This window comes from Delphinus delphis, chromosome 8 (genome assembly GCF_949987515.2).
Source record: "Delphinus delphis chromosome 8, mDelDel1.2, whole genome shotgun sequence".
Taxonomy (NCBI): Eukaryota; Metazoa; Chordata; class Mammalia; order Artiodactyla; family Delphinidae; genus Delphinus; species Delphinus delphis.
In genome coordinates this window covers 59,815,080-59,829,658 of record NC_082690.1, presented here as the reverse complement: position 1 = coordinate 59,829,658, position 14,579 = coordinate 59,815,080, and the positions used below count along the sequence as shown (strand labels likewise).

At 45.2% G+C, this 14,579-nt stretch overlaps 1 protein-coding gene across 3 annotated transcripts in view; it reads right to left on the bottom strand.

Moving 5' to 3' along the window:
* Window positions 1-5,299: 5,299 nt before the first annotated feature.
* Window positions 5,300-14,579, bottom strand: part of FCHSD2 (FCH and double SH3 domains 2) — a 303,585-nt gene continuing 294,305 nt past the window's right edge. For 2 of the 3 annotated variants that reach the window (XM_060018316.1, XM_060018314.2), the window contains exons 15-20: window positions 11,989-12,072; window positions 11,691-11,868; window positions 11,185-11,405; window positions 10,075-10,204; window positions 9,850-9,932; window positions 5,300-7,376 (exon numbers count right to left, since the gene is read on the bottom strand). In XM_060018316.1, coding sequence (XP_059874299.1) covers window positions 7,293-7,376; window positions 9,850-9,932; window positions 10,075-10,204; window positions 11,185-11,405; window positions 11,691-11,868; window positions 11,989-12,072 — 780 coding nt within the window. In that variant the 3' untranslated portion in view covers window positions 5,300-7,292. The remainder of the gene's footprint in view (window positions 7,377-9,849; window positions 9,933-10,074; window positions 10,205-11,184; window positions 11,406-11,690; window positions 11,869-11,988; window positions 12,073-14,579) is intronic. The other variant, XM_060018315.2, reaches the window with a different exon arrangement.

The window sequence follows — 14,579 nt, the reverse complement described above, 5'->3', positions numbered from 1 at the left end:
GAAGGACTCGATGCATCAGTATTTGTAAAGTTCCTGGCACGTGACAAAGGCTGTTTAAGTGTTGGCTGAATACCCAAATCTACACTCTGCTGATCCCAGCTCACTCACTGCCCTCGGCCCAGCTGTCCCCTGAGCTATGGGTGACATACCCAGCTGCCTCCTAGGCATCATCTATCCCTGTCATAAGCGTCTCTTCCCCTCACACCCCACTTCTTGGGCACCAAGGCGTGGGGCTGTTGCGTCTAACTCTCCTTTCCATTCCTGCTGCCACTGCAGGCCACCTTGTCCTCGACCTGCTGTCTCCACCTAGTTCCCTCCTTGCCATGGCCAGAGTGACTTTCTAAGGTGTTGTGGTCATACGTCCAACCCTTTGAAGTTCTGCACTGCCTGCAGAGAAACTCCTTACCCTCAGGATGTGGCCTGCTGGCCTCAGCTGCATCTTCACTTTGTTGCTACTCTGAATGTGTCTTGCGTGTGATTTTCTCTCTGCCCAGAATGTTCTTCCCTCCCAACTCCTAATTCAAATTTGTCCTTCAGGATCCCTGAGCCTCTCCTGACCTGCCAGGCTGGCTAGGAGCCTCCTCCATCTCTGTGCCCCACCCCCACCCCCGTTTGTGTCTGCCTCCCTCCATCTCAGTCAGGAAGCTCTTGGAAGAGGCCAGGATGGGAGCAAAGTATTCCCTGGGATCAGGCCTCAGCCAGAGAAAGCCTCAGGGAATGTTCATAAGTGACTAAATTCTCTTATTTGAGGACTCAGCAAGTCTAACAGTCAAAGACTCTAGGAGTCCAGGATCTTTTGAATCTAAGACTGCTGAAGGTCTGGCCCTCATGCCCTGGCTCCCAGCGGCCACCAGGAGTCACCAGCTGCCTAGGTCTGCCAAGGCCATTCTCCCGCCTCCTGGGATTCACGGCCAGAAAGACCAAAGCTTCCAGTAGCCACCGTTACTGAGCTGCGTCAGGCCCTGTGCCTTCTATCCAGTATCTTGTTCCTCCCAACCACCTTGTGATGTAGGTGTCTCTTTCACAGATGAGAAAATTGAGGCTCAGAGAGGGTGAGTGATATGAGATCATCACAGCTGGCACAGCAGGATTGTGACTCTTGTCATACTTTTTTTTTTTTTTTTAAACAAAATGTCAGCAAATCTGCGCTCCCAGTTAGGCAGAGCTGCAGGGCATTACCCGCTGTGCTCCAGCAGTGTGCCCACTGCCTCCATCGGGTAGGTGATTCTAGCTTTCTGTCTAAACTAAATCCCTCCCTGCTTCTCTTTTTCCATTCTGGCCCTGGGTGCCTAGGCCTGAGCCTGGGGGGCGGTTAGTGTCCTTTGAACTGAGGGACATGCAGGGCCGCAGGAGGGAGGTGAACTTGAATCCTGGGAGGCTGTTAAACCAGCTACATCATCTGGGGCAAGTACCTCACAGGACTGCAGTGAATTCAGACTGCTTAGAGAATGCAGAAAAGGAGCTCAGGAAATTATATGACTCAACTCCTGGGACTGACCGCTTTACTCCCCTTAAGCCTTCCTTTCTTCATGGGGCAGATCTGCTAGCACATGCCTGCTTCACTTCAGGGAGCACATGCACACCTTAACTTACATGGAGGGAATGCTTCCTGGAGGAGCAAGTCTGGAAGGCCAGAGACAGGCTGGGCATTACAGGGAATGAGGCAAGTGTGGGGAAAAGGGTTGGCAAAGGCCAAGCAGGGGAAGAGCTCAGAGGGGTGCCAGCTGGGAAGGCTGCACCTCTAGTCTTTGCAGTCCCGGGCAGCAGAGGGGGCAGGGATAGAACCCTGTGCTTAAAACCACTCTGATATGGGGACATGTGTATGCATATGGCTGATTCGCTTTGTTGTGCAACAGAAACTAACAGGTATTGTGGAGCAATTATACTCCAACAAAGATGTATTTAAAAAAAAAACGCTCTGAGCTTCCGGTTCTCTCCAGGTTTTCAATAGTTGCTACTCAGGTGTTCCGTACGCAGGGGCTGCCTGCCTGAGTTTTTTCCCTAATGTCAAAAGTGTCACCCTTGCTGTGCATATGGACTGAGGGCCAGAGAGGGACCAGGGTCACACAGCAGAGCAGGGATAAGAATCCAGGCCCCCGATTCCCTCTTTTCTAAAAACTGGACTTAGGCTCTGCAGAGAGCTGCTGGCCTGGTCTTCTGGAGGCCAGGTTCTAGGTTCTACTCCCAGTTACCTTCCTGAGAGAACTTGGGCGAATCACAGTGGGGAGAGTTTCCACGTCCGTGAGACTCTCCCTGCTCCATGGCTCTGCACCTCACCAGTGGTGATCCAGGCTCTTCCCTGGGGCTGTGGTACAGGCATGGGTACCACCTCCTCTACCTGCCTGAAGCTTGAGAGGGAGAAATGACAGAGGCTCTTGCTCTGGGGTCCTACTGCCCCTTGGTCATCTCCCTGTCCTGGGAGAGGCACCTTGGCTTGAAACTGCTGTTCCCACATCACCCCCACCAGATGTGAGCCCGTTGGTGACAGGGATGGGAACCGAGTCACTTATGTCTCAATGCCCAGAACGTGGCCTGGGGCAGTAAGTTTGCTGACTGAACAAATAGAGGTGGTCCTGGCCCATCGTTCTCTGGAGGAATCCTGGTGGCACTAGGTATGGACCCATCTGTGAGATGCGATGTGACGTGTCTGGTACAGGTAGTTTTCTTCTTACAGATGCACATCCACTAGTCAAAAATATTTTCAGCTTATCTGTACATTATCTTATTTGATCCCCCTGGGTCTTATGAAGTTTGTATTGTCTTCTCGTTCCCACTTTAGAGACAAGAAGAGGAAAGCCCAGAGGGGTGAAGGGATGACCCTAAGGGCACAGGTAATCGAGGCAGCCCGGGGACTTGAATACAGGCCTCTTGACCAGGCTCTTCCCCTGCCCCTCACAGGAGCAAGTGGGTGACAAAACACATGCTTAGGTGTTGAGCACACAGTCTGGAAGAGGTGTGAACCCTAAGAGGTGTGTTCATTTCTGCTGTTTCAGGATAACATTCCAGGAAAATATTCCCAGACCAGGGCTCTCTGACACAGACACAGCAGAAATGCTGCATTTGTTTTTTTGGCCAGTGGGACCAGGGGAAAATGGTCCAGAAACAAGATGCTCTTTGGCATTCACGGGGTTCTTGGCAGATCAAGCAGTAACAGCAAACACAGGGAACATCTAGGAGGAAACTTATACTGGTTAAGTTGTAGGATTTCAGGACAAATTACAATTCTCTCCCTTCTAAACTAAAATTTCTGTAACGTATTTTAGTCATGAAAAACAGCTTCATAACGAGCATTAAATGCAAAGATTCAGCCAGATTTTGTTACAAGGCCCCTCAGAAGGTTAGGAAATGATTCACAACTGAAAGCTTTGGCTAGGCTTGTTGGGCAGTGAGTGAATAGTGCAGCCCGGGTGTGACCACAACCCAGAGGACAGTTTGCTCTGTCCCAGTGGAGAGTTCAGTGGCTTGAATTTTCAACTTTTGGCCATCCTGAGAAGTCTCTGTGTTCGTAAAGTCTGTTCTCAAATATTGTGACCTTTTTGTGTGATGTTCTCACTCTGCATCTAGAAACTGAACTTATCTAGAACATAAGAGTTGGATAAGCTCTTGGAAATCATCTCATTCTACTTCTTTTAAAGCCAGGGTTGTGGCAGCCCAGTGGAAAGGGCGTCCATCAAGCGGTGGCAGGGCTGCGGCCAGAGGATATCCTCCCAGTTGCTTCTGTCTGCCTGTGGATGTGGGCTGGGGTGGTGGGTCAGAGGAAAGGGATCTAGGTGATGTGCTGCGAACCTGGTTCAGCTGCCTTACCTTTAGTTCCTGTGATGAAGGAGGCCCCAATGTAGCTATGATACAGGGGTGGGATGATTAGCTTAATTCCGTCCGCTGGTCACAGACCAGGCCTCTGGGGCCAACAGTAGTCTTGAATGCGAGCAGCTTTCATTAGCAGGGGAAGGCAAGAGATGGAAGAGATATTAAATGTGCACTGATAGTCCTTACCATATTTATGGTGAAGTATTTTCACACCCACTCTTTCCATTGGGCCTCATGACAGCCCTGTGTTACTAGGAGGCTGGAAGGATAGCAAGGAGCAGTTCTGTAGGGGAGGCCGCTGAAGGTGGGCGAAGTGATGGTGAGGGATGCTTGTGGGGACCACCCTGTGCTGCACACTTTACATGTTCTTGGATCCACAGCATTATTCTCATGTTTCCGATGGGGACACTGAAGCTGGGTTCCACAGCTGTCAAGTGGGAGGCAGGATTTAACTCAGACCTTCCAACTCCAAAGTCCATGTTGTCTTCTACGCTGTTGGTGGGAGTGTCAACGGATACGGTCATTTTGGAGGCCAATTTGGCAACATCTAACAAAATTAAATACACACATACCTTTTTGACTCTCAAGTTACGTATTTAGGAATTTACCCAATATTTTCACTGGAACAAATTTTTAAAGAATTATGTACAAAGGTGTTCATTTCAACTTTCGAATAGCAAATGGATGGATACAACCTCATCATCCATCACTATAGGAATGTTTAAATTATGATATATCTGAACAGTGGAATATAATGCAGCCTTCAAAAAGAATGAGGTAAACCTAAATGTATTATATAATCTCACATATAAAAAGGCAGTGTGTGCATATGAGTTCTATGCACAGAAAACGTCTGGAAGAATACATATAGCACATGCACAGCTCTGGAAGAGGAGGGCCGTGGGGCCCCTCCCCAAACAGGCTGACCTCTCGTCCTCACTGGGCCGGCTGGCAGCCAGAGGGACTCGCCTTTTCACCTGGAATCCTCTAGCCACCCCCGAGACCAGTAAAATCTCCTTCCCTTGACTCATTACTCAGGGTGGAGGTTTAGCAAAGGACAGAGTAGTCCAGAGTGCCCACTTCCTAGAAGCCAGCAGTCACATCCTCTGAGGGGACTCAGTGGCCCTCCTCTCGCCCTTCCAGCTGCAGAATCAGAGCTCCCTCCTCAGCTCCCTCAGCACACTCTCTGCCTCGCCCTTCCAGTACCTCACACAGTACTGTCCTCATGTGTATACCTTTTTTCTCCACTGGGAAAGAACCTTGAGAGCCAAGACCACAACTTATTTATTTCTATCTCTAGCATTCAGGGTATTACACATGGCAGGTGGGTGGCATGCAGGACTGTTTGTCCCATGGATGGATTAATTTACTTCCCCCTCTCTGTATCTGTTGTAGGGTTTAAAGGAGGGCCTAGAAGTGTCTTTATAAGAAGCACTGGGTATTTGGAAAAGCCTGCTTACCCAAATCTCTTTATAAGTAAAACTTAGAAAACTTAATTCCATTTTTTTATTATTCAACATTTTATACATAATAAATACAAAGTTTTTACAGCCACTGTAAAGAAAGCACATCTGCACAGAGGCGCTTCCTCTGAGCCCAGCCGTGTGCACTGTGACACTGGATTACATGTCCTGGAGGGAGGGGTTCTTTTTAAAAAGGAGGCATATTTTTACAACTTTGTATTTTTAAAATAAAATTAGCAGCTCTTCCAAAAAATATTTTAAAATATAACAAAAGATTTCAAATAACCCTCTGAGAATGTGGAAAACCCAGATTCAAGGACAATTTTGCTAGCTAAAGAGAGAATACAAGACTGGGTGGCAAGAATTGCCTGATTTCAGCACTTTGAAGATTTCTAAAGTGCTTTGAAGATTTTAAACTTGTCAACAAACTTTAAAATCTTAAAAAAAAAAAACCCACCCTTTAAATTTTTTTAAACTTAAGAATAAGTTTGATAAACACAAAAAGACCTCAAATAGATCAACAGGTTAAGAAGCAAAAAACAAAAACAAAAATCCTCAAATCACGGAGAAGATTTATCAATGGGTACTGTCACTGAAGTGATCAAATGACTAACTGAAAATTTCTTCAGCTCTGACCTTACTTTTGGTCAAAAATCCCATGGGGACATTTGGCGAGCATTTCACGTTTTTAGATTCTTAGGAGGGATGGCATTTTCAAAGCGTAAGACAACTTTCGAATTAAATTCTACAAATTTGATTTAAAAAAAAAAAAAAAAGCAACTGGCAAACATCCCTTAGTCCCTAAGCAATGCACTCCCTATCTTCCATAGGAGGTGGAGGGCCGCTGGAGGCCTACTCTGGGACGCCTGCGGCTATGGGTTTGTTAGCCTGCAGAGAAGGCTACTCCTGGCTCTCCCTGTGACGTGGAGAACCTGTCAATTTGCACCTGTGGAATCCTTTAGTCCTTCACAGGAAGCTGGTTTCCATGAGCCACAGGTTCTTCCTCCCAAGGAAATGTCAGGTCAGTTGGACCTGGGAAGCTGCATTTTATGTGGTGGGTGGCTGCCTGGGCCAGTGGACTGGCTTGGGAATAAAATAATGCTAGAGGCCTCCCCAGTAGAGAAGCTAGACAAGGCAAGTATGTGTCCCCAGTTTATCTAGACGTTCAGATTCTAAGGATACTGGTCAGAATAGTATACGCTGCAAAAATTAAAATGAAAAATACCCAAATATAAAAAGAACATTAAATTGGCTCATTTCAGATCTGGAAGCTCCATTTCTGCTTTTGCCACAGCCTCCTTTCTATTAGTCTATGTGATGGGATGAGATTCGGCTACTAGTTCAGCCCCTCCATGTTAGCTCCACTAATACTAAATGAATGGCATAAATATTAATACAAAGGACACTGTTATTGTTTTAAATCTGTTAGTTGTGGAAGAGATGTGCATTAATGCAATTGGTGCTAAACTCAGGGCAGTCCATTTTTTTCCAATACGGTTTCAGTTTCTCAATTTGGGGACTAACTGCGGGGAGGAGCCAGCCTCTCCTGAAATCCCTCCTCCTGCTTCCTTATGTAGCCAATGTGATCTGATTAAACTCAATCAGATGAGCAGAAGCCACTTGAAGAAAGATGAGAATCTTTGCCACATCCTTGTGGCCACAGTAATATACTGTACGAGTGCACATGATCAGTATCTCTGTGACTGTGCCCTGATCGAGGCCTGGTCTTGAGTCTCATACAAAAACGGGCCACTGTTAGGCAAGAGGGCTGTCCCCCTCTGTGCTTCTAGGGCCCTCTAGGATTTGTGCTGTGGTAGGAGAGATGACATAGAAAATGACAACAAAAAAAGGCACAAAATATTCAAAACATGGGAGGAGTCTACCAGGCCACCCAGTCACATATAATCCTCCTTGTTTTTGCTCTGTTCGAGTCATCATCATGCAAAGGTGCCTAAAAAACAAGACTGGCCAAACTCTAAGCCTGGCCTTGATTGTAGCAGTAACGGACGGGCAAAGCCATCATCACACCAGTGTGATTTCCACATCCTCGATCTTCTCTGCTGGCCTTCGGTGGTTCTGCGTAGGTGGAGGGGGAGCTGCCCGGACCTGAGCAGGAAACCATCACATGGATTGTCAGTCAGCTTCCCGATTCAGTGCCTGAAGCATCCAAACCCCAACGAGTCATTTACCCAAGGACATGGGCACCCCAGGGCTCTCAGAAATGCTCTAAGCATGTGCTTTCAACTTAATTTTCACAACTTCTTACACTGAGAAGGACCTATTGTTCTGGATGAAATGTGAAACTCATGATTCAGGTTCTTGCCTAGGCTGAAGTCCTCATGGGCACAAGAGTCTTTGTAGCCCTAAAAGCCTCGTCCAAAGCAAAGGCCTAGAGTTGAAAGAGAGAGAGCAATGCTTGGAGAACTGAAAACCTTTCAACATGTCTTGGAAGGAGAGTTGCAAGACAGAAGACTAGAGAGGTAGGCTGGGGGTAAGTCATGAAGGGCCTCATTAATCCATATTTAAAAATCGGAGCTTTATTCTGTAGGCAAAGAGGAATCTTTGGTGGATTTTAAACAGCAGTATCAGATGTGTGAAAAGATGACTCAGGTAAAAGTTTGAAGAAAACGGTGGTGGTGGGCGAGAATACAGGTGACAGTTTTGGAGACTCCTGTGGTGGTCTGAAAGAAAGCTGATGTTGGCCTGCACTAGGGTACGGGCAGTGGGGCAGCAGAGGGTGGAAAAACTTGACAGCTGTCTCCAAGGTAAACCTGGCAGGACTTGCGATGACTCTTTGTGGAAGGCAGGGTCAGGGAGGTGTCACGAGTGATGGCAGAGCACTGGCAGGATGGGGGTACCACTCACCAGGACAGGAAATATGGGAGAAGGAGTATGTCTGGGAGGGAAGATAATTAACTCGTGTTTTGCTGAGTTTTGGGGGTTTTGGTACATACACACTGAGATTTCCACAAGTCTGAAGCTCAGGGAAGAGACTGGATTGGCAGTTATAAATCTGGGAGTTGTCAGTAAATAAATGGTTATCAAAGCCTTGGGAGTAGATGAGATTACTCAGAGAGTGACTCTAATGACTTTAAGAGAAGCAGCCCGTGGAAAGAACCCTGAGAAGCATCAACAGAGATGGATAGAGGCAGAGAAGCCCGCAAAGGTCAATGAAAATGTAACAGGGAAGAGCCAATTCTGACTCTGTGTTGGATCTGTTTCTTTGACTTTAACCTTTGCTTTTTGTTGCTTTTGTTATTATAATCATACGTAGTGGCCTGCCTCAGGGAACCCTGCCCCTCTGCCTGAATGTTAAACTAAAGTGCCTTTGTTCAGCTCACAGGGAGACAATCTGACCCTGCCCACCTGTGAATGGCTGCAGAAAAGAAGAAATTAACACATCCCCTCCCCATGCTGGCCAAGCAGGCAAAACTAATGGCCTAACTTTACTTCCTCGCCTCCTCCCCCACCTCTAAAGAAACAGGCATCCAAGATGGTTTTTCGGGGACCCTAGTCTGCCATCTCCTTGGTCTGCCGGCTTTCCAAGTAAAGTCGCTATTCTTCGCCTCAATACCTCGTCTCCCAATTTATTGGCCTGTCCTGCGGCGAGAAGAGTGAACTTGGACTCAGTAACAAAAAGGAAGGGCCAGGAAGTAGAAAGCAGACAAGGAAAGTGTGGTAGAACAAACAGGTCCACTTCTCTCCATTCACGCTCTTATCCGCTAGTCCACACTACTGTCCCCTCTTGCTTGGACCACTGCTCCAGCCTCCTAACGGCTCCCTGTGTCCATTCTATCACCTTCCATTCATCCTCCACTTAGCTGCCATAGTGGTGTTTTAAAAATGCACAACTGGTCATATCACTGTCCTGCTTACAATCTTACAATAGCTTCCTAAACTTTTAGGATCAAGAACCAAGTCCTTAACAAGGCACTCAATATCTGCTGAATGAACAAAGCCAAAGGTAGTGAGTGGTTCAGAGAACTGTGTCAAATGCTGATAAGGGGGTCTAGGAAAATAAAATTGCAAATATGTACTAGATTAGCATGCGAAAGTTATGACCTTGGAAGAGCTGTTTCACAGTGAGGTGGTGGGGTGGAGTCAGTGAGGGGTGAGTAGAGGTGATTATTTGTAAGAACAGATTCCTTCGAGAATAGAAGCTCTCAAACCTCAAAATGCATGTATCTTACTTCATTTCAGTGTCCGTCAAAGAGGCAATTAGAGGCCTGGAAAATAGGTTCTCATAAAATGCCTGCTGGAAAAATAAAATGCTTCTGTTTCACAATTAGACCACTTTAATGCTCTCAGAGCTTGTTATAATTTAAATACACTTTCATAGCTGTCACCTTGCAATCTCTCCCTGGCTCAGTGAGGAAAGCACCAGTGTAAGCTAGACCTTCCAAGATGTGTTCATTTTTCTAGCCTTCCTTTTCCAGAGCTCTTTTTAACTTCCCAACTCCATCTTACCCTGGCATGGAGGGAATTAGTAACAACACAGGGGTCATGGAGATACATTAATTTCTAACTTTCAATTTGGAGAAACTACGCATTCTATAACCCTGCCAGATAAGAGACTTACAGGTCGTAGTTTCCCATATGAGGTCTCAGGAGTATGTCTGGATGCCTGTGAGAATCCTGGCGATTCGGCATGGAAGCTGTTTTCTAAGGGAGGGAATCAAAGAAGCTCAATTTATTTGTGTTGTTGAGCAATATAAATGCTAATGCAGATCTGTTTGCTCTTCAGGTGAACGTGTGGATTTCTGAATGAAAGCGTATGTAGACCCATGCCCTGGAGAACCCTTACCATTTGCTGAAGGAGAGCGGGGGAAGTACTGGGAGCTCCTCTTATCTGGGCTGGGGTAAGGGCTACTAGGAGGCTGGTCATACAGTGGCAGTGGAGGCAGGGAGCCGGGCAGCTTGGGGGAGGGAGAGATCTGCAGCAAAGGGAAGAGAGGTTACGAAGTGCTCACTTGAGGAAGGAGAGACCAGCAGGCTTCTCTGACTACTCCTGGCAAATTACTTTTCTTTGGAGCTAAGTTATGATTATTAACTTTCTTGGTCAGCCTCATTAGAAGCAAATGAGCCTAGAATAACCACCCCAACCCCCAGTTTTGTGTTGCATTTAACTTTTTCCTTCCACAGATCTCATTATACTACTGATTTTAGTTTATCTTAAACAGTTACCAAGTCAAACCATTCTCGAGAGTTCTACTGAAAACATACCAAATTAGTCAGTTCAGTGAAGAACAAAAAAAGGGACAAGTTGTATTTTTCAGTGAAGATAAAATAATTGGCTGAGTTTCTGACTTCCCCAGGTTCTGTAAATGTCACGCTAAGTGGTCACAATACCACACAGGCAAGATGGACAGACATGTTCCTTATGGTCCTGGACCTGCCAGGCCTGCTGTGACTGATCCGAATTAGAAGTTTCCCGTAAAGACAAGGTTTGCTATGATGAGCTAAGCCTATGGAGCTCTGGCAGGCTCATCAGTTCTCTGAACAGGACTAGTAGGACCTGGGCTGGGCAGGGAGGCTCTGACAGTGTGAGGGAGAAAAAGAGCAAGCTAATATTTTTACCGCATAAACTAACCACAGAGACAATACATTCCCTCTCTGGTTTCTTTCTTTCTCTCCACCAAACCATTCTTTTGTATGTCACACACAATTTAGTATTTTCGTTCCCCAATTCAGAGAACAGAATGTGGGAGAAGTGAGCTGTCATACAGCCATTGCACAAGAGCCTGACTGACAAGTCTCTGCTTCCCAAATTCAGTTTTGCAGAAACCCGGCAACCAAGGATTGGAGTGGTGAGGGTGAGGCCAAGACCACAGCCCACTTTTGCGTGGGTCAACAGACTCCTTGGGAGTCATTTTCTTTAAACATCTTTTAATTCAGCTTTCTCCCCGTTGTGCACCTGAATCTCTCGCATCCATGGAGTGTCACCATTTTCTGAGGCTGAAAGTTCTTCCACTAGCACTGATGGGAAAACTCCAATCCGCCCATTGAATTCCCCTTCCCAGAAGCCATCATCATCCTGGTTTTCTTTGTTCAAGATTCGGATGATTGCTCCCTCAGGAAAAGATAATTCATCATCTGTCTGGCCCTCGTAGTCATAAAGTGCTTTCACAAAACAGACTAGGTAGCAAGAGAGAGAAAAATGCAGTAAGAACACCGACAACCAGGTTACTTTTGCAGCCACTCCATGCACAAGTGACAACTAAAAGGCCATCGTACAGCTCTAATTCTGTACTCACTGAAGATCAACTTTAGGGTTCTACTGTACAGGATAAACGTGACCAAATAAACATATTACAGAAAAGGAATAAAGTTGTGCTTTTTAACCTACTGAAGGCTGACTCCAGGGTAATACAGTTTAGGCCAAATGTGACCAAATAAAGAGTGCCTTGTTTCAGTCTTTACCACTGGCATCTCCGTTGAGGCTGCCTGAAACGAGTTCGGCCTCCGTGGAATTGCTGGATGTGTGTGACCGACTGTCCAAAGCAGCCAAGGACTGCAGCATGCTCAGCAGACTGTTCGAGGTGGGAAACTGTAGGTACTTTTCTGGTACATAACCCACTTGGCCGACTTTATTTCGAGCCTGAGTAAAAGACATGTGACAAAACAGGTTTGCACACACAATTTGGACAGGGTACAACAAGAACCAAAACAAACTCCTGAAAATGTCACAAGAAGGGGCGATATGAGCAAAGGAATATACCTTTACCCAGTCTTCCATATCTCCATCTTCAATCACTTCTAACACCTCATGTTCCTCAATGGTCAACTCATCTGGTTGAGAAGCCTGCAATGTAGGATGGTCATGGACAAAATTAAAAAGGTTAGATAAAGAGCAGATGTGAACTGATCATAACAAAAACTGGGGATCAAAATATTGAAATGATTTTGAAAAACGTATTGAACATAAAAATTTGAGTGTTGTAAAACTATCATAATGAGGTGAAGTTTTACTTTAAAAAACTGAACAAAATAAAGCCACAACAAAAACTGGAGAAACGGAATCCTCAAGAGGCAATCAGGTTCAGTGAACACAGCACTCTGCTGGAAGTAGAGGACCTGGGTTCTAGCTCCAGCTTATGTATCTATTGGTAAGTTATTCAACTTCTTGATGCCTCCATTTCTTCAAAATGACAATCCTGCCATTCTCGGGAAGATGGGGGAGTTAGTGTGGGATGAATAAGCACAGAACCATGATGATTTGGGAAGCACAAGCAAAGGAGAAAGCCGTGAATTAGAACTACACCAGAGGGCTACCATGGAGGTGCAGGCTGTGAAAATGCAAAGAGCTATGTACATGGATTGACTGATAGCTTGAGCAGTGCCTGGAATTTGTCTGGAATCACCGTAAAACAGTGGCCAAGAGAAGAAAATTGTAGGAGAGAAATGACTGATGCTCCAACTTAACTGTAGAGACTAGGCTGATCCACTTGTGTGCTTCTGCAGAAGTTGCTGTGATTTTTTTTTTTTTTTTTTAAATCCCTAACAGCAGGAGTCCACTAGCACCAGACACCTAAATACTACCCCTGAGGCAGTAGAATCTGAGAGCAAGCTCTCAGGGACTCTGCAGGAGGGTTGTAGAGAGAGACTTTGTGACTTTGTTTCATAAAGAGACTTGCCTGTCACATGTAACAGGAGGGGTCTGCGGACATCTTCTGGCTCTTAGTGAACAGCCTTAAAAGCTTTCCCCAAGTCCCAAGATTAGTTAAAACTACTGCTTTAGACCATATAGTTTTTCAGATCTCACAGTCTCAAAGTGTAAAATATCTCCAAATTACATAAGCAAAAGTAAGGCAAGACTCATTTCCAAAGACTCATTTCCTATTTCATGTACGTTTCATCAACCCAGATTCTGGATATTGCTATAACAGCTACTTGAGACAGAAAAATAGTATTGAAAATGGCTGACCAGTCACAGAAATACTCCAGGACAGAATTTTTAGTAGATTACCTCTGATCTCAAAATATGAGGGAAAAAAAGCTCACTGATTTTTGATAGCTTTTCCAATAGAATTTTTAAAAAATTTAATTTAATTTTTATACAGCAGGTTCTTATTAGTTATCTATTTTATACATATTAGTGTATATCTGTCAATCCCAATCTCCCAATTCATTCCACCACCACCACCAACCCCCTCCAATGGAATTTTTTCACTAATCTGAAACCACACTATGCCTTGAATATACCAGCAAAAGGCACCTACATAACAAATTCTGTGGCAAAACTTAAAAAGTTATCCAACACAACCAGATTTCAGTGTGTGTGATGGCAAAGCAGGAGGGTTAAGAACACCTTTAAATACAATGCTGCCCTTGTAAAAAAAAGTCATGAAGGTCCATGCGAGTTGTCCAACATTGTTATATAAGCAGACACTAGCTTGATCATACCATACCCAAGCAGTGACCAATTCTTCCACTTGACAAGGTCAGGTCCTTTGCATGACACTCAAAACCCTGTGGTCTCTTGATGCTTTGGCCCCAGCAAACCATTCCCTATTCTCTGAACATACCACGTTCTTTATTGCCTCTATGCTTTTATCAGGCTGTTCCTTCTTTCCAGCAGGCCCTGCTCCCTCTTTCCCATCTGGTGACTAGATTTAGATTACTGTGAGTTCAAGTCCAGCTTCAGTCTGTTTCTACAGGCAAGTGACCATAAGACCTTTTAGAGCCTCAGTTTTCTTTTTTATTCCTATTACAATGTAAGCTCCACGAGGGCAGAGATTTTTGTCTGTGTTCATCAATGCTATATCCCCAAGCCTAGAAAAGAGCACAGCATGGTACATAGAAGGTGCTCACGTACTGATATTTGTTGAATTAATGGGTTGGTTGATAATATCTTCCTTATAGGGTTATTGAAGGGATTAGAAAAAAAAATATATATATGTATGATACCGGGTACACAGGACTTCATAAATGGTAGCTATTATTATTACTCATGATTTGATGCCAAGCTTATATGTTTTCCAAGACCACCCACAATGAGCTGGCTGCTTTTTCCTCCTTTTATTCTTAGAAGGCTTTGAGCATCCCTCTAACACTGACTACTGTGGCTCTCAAGTTAGTTGTTTGCACTTTTGCGCTTCCTATTAGAATGACTTACTTAAGGCAGGGAATGTAATTCTTCTCACTTATCCCAAGTAAAGACAGCAAGTAGTCAGTAAATAGTTATTAAATAAACACGTGGTCTCACACTACCTCATGAAGTCCTAATACGCAGTGGCAGCCAGGACCCCAGAAGCAGCCATGCCCTCCATTCCCACCACCATCTCTCTAAATTTCCTGTTTTCTTTTAAA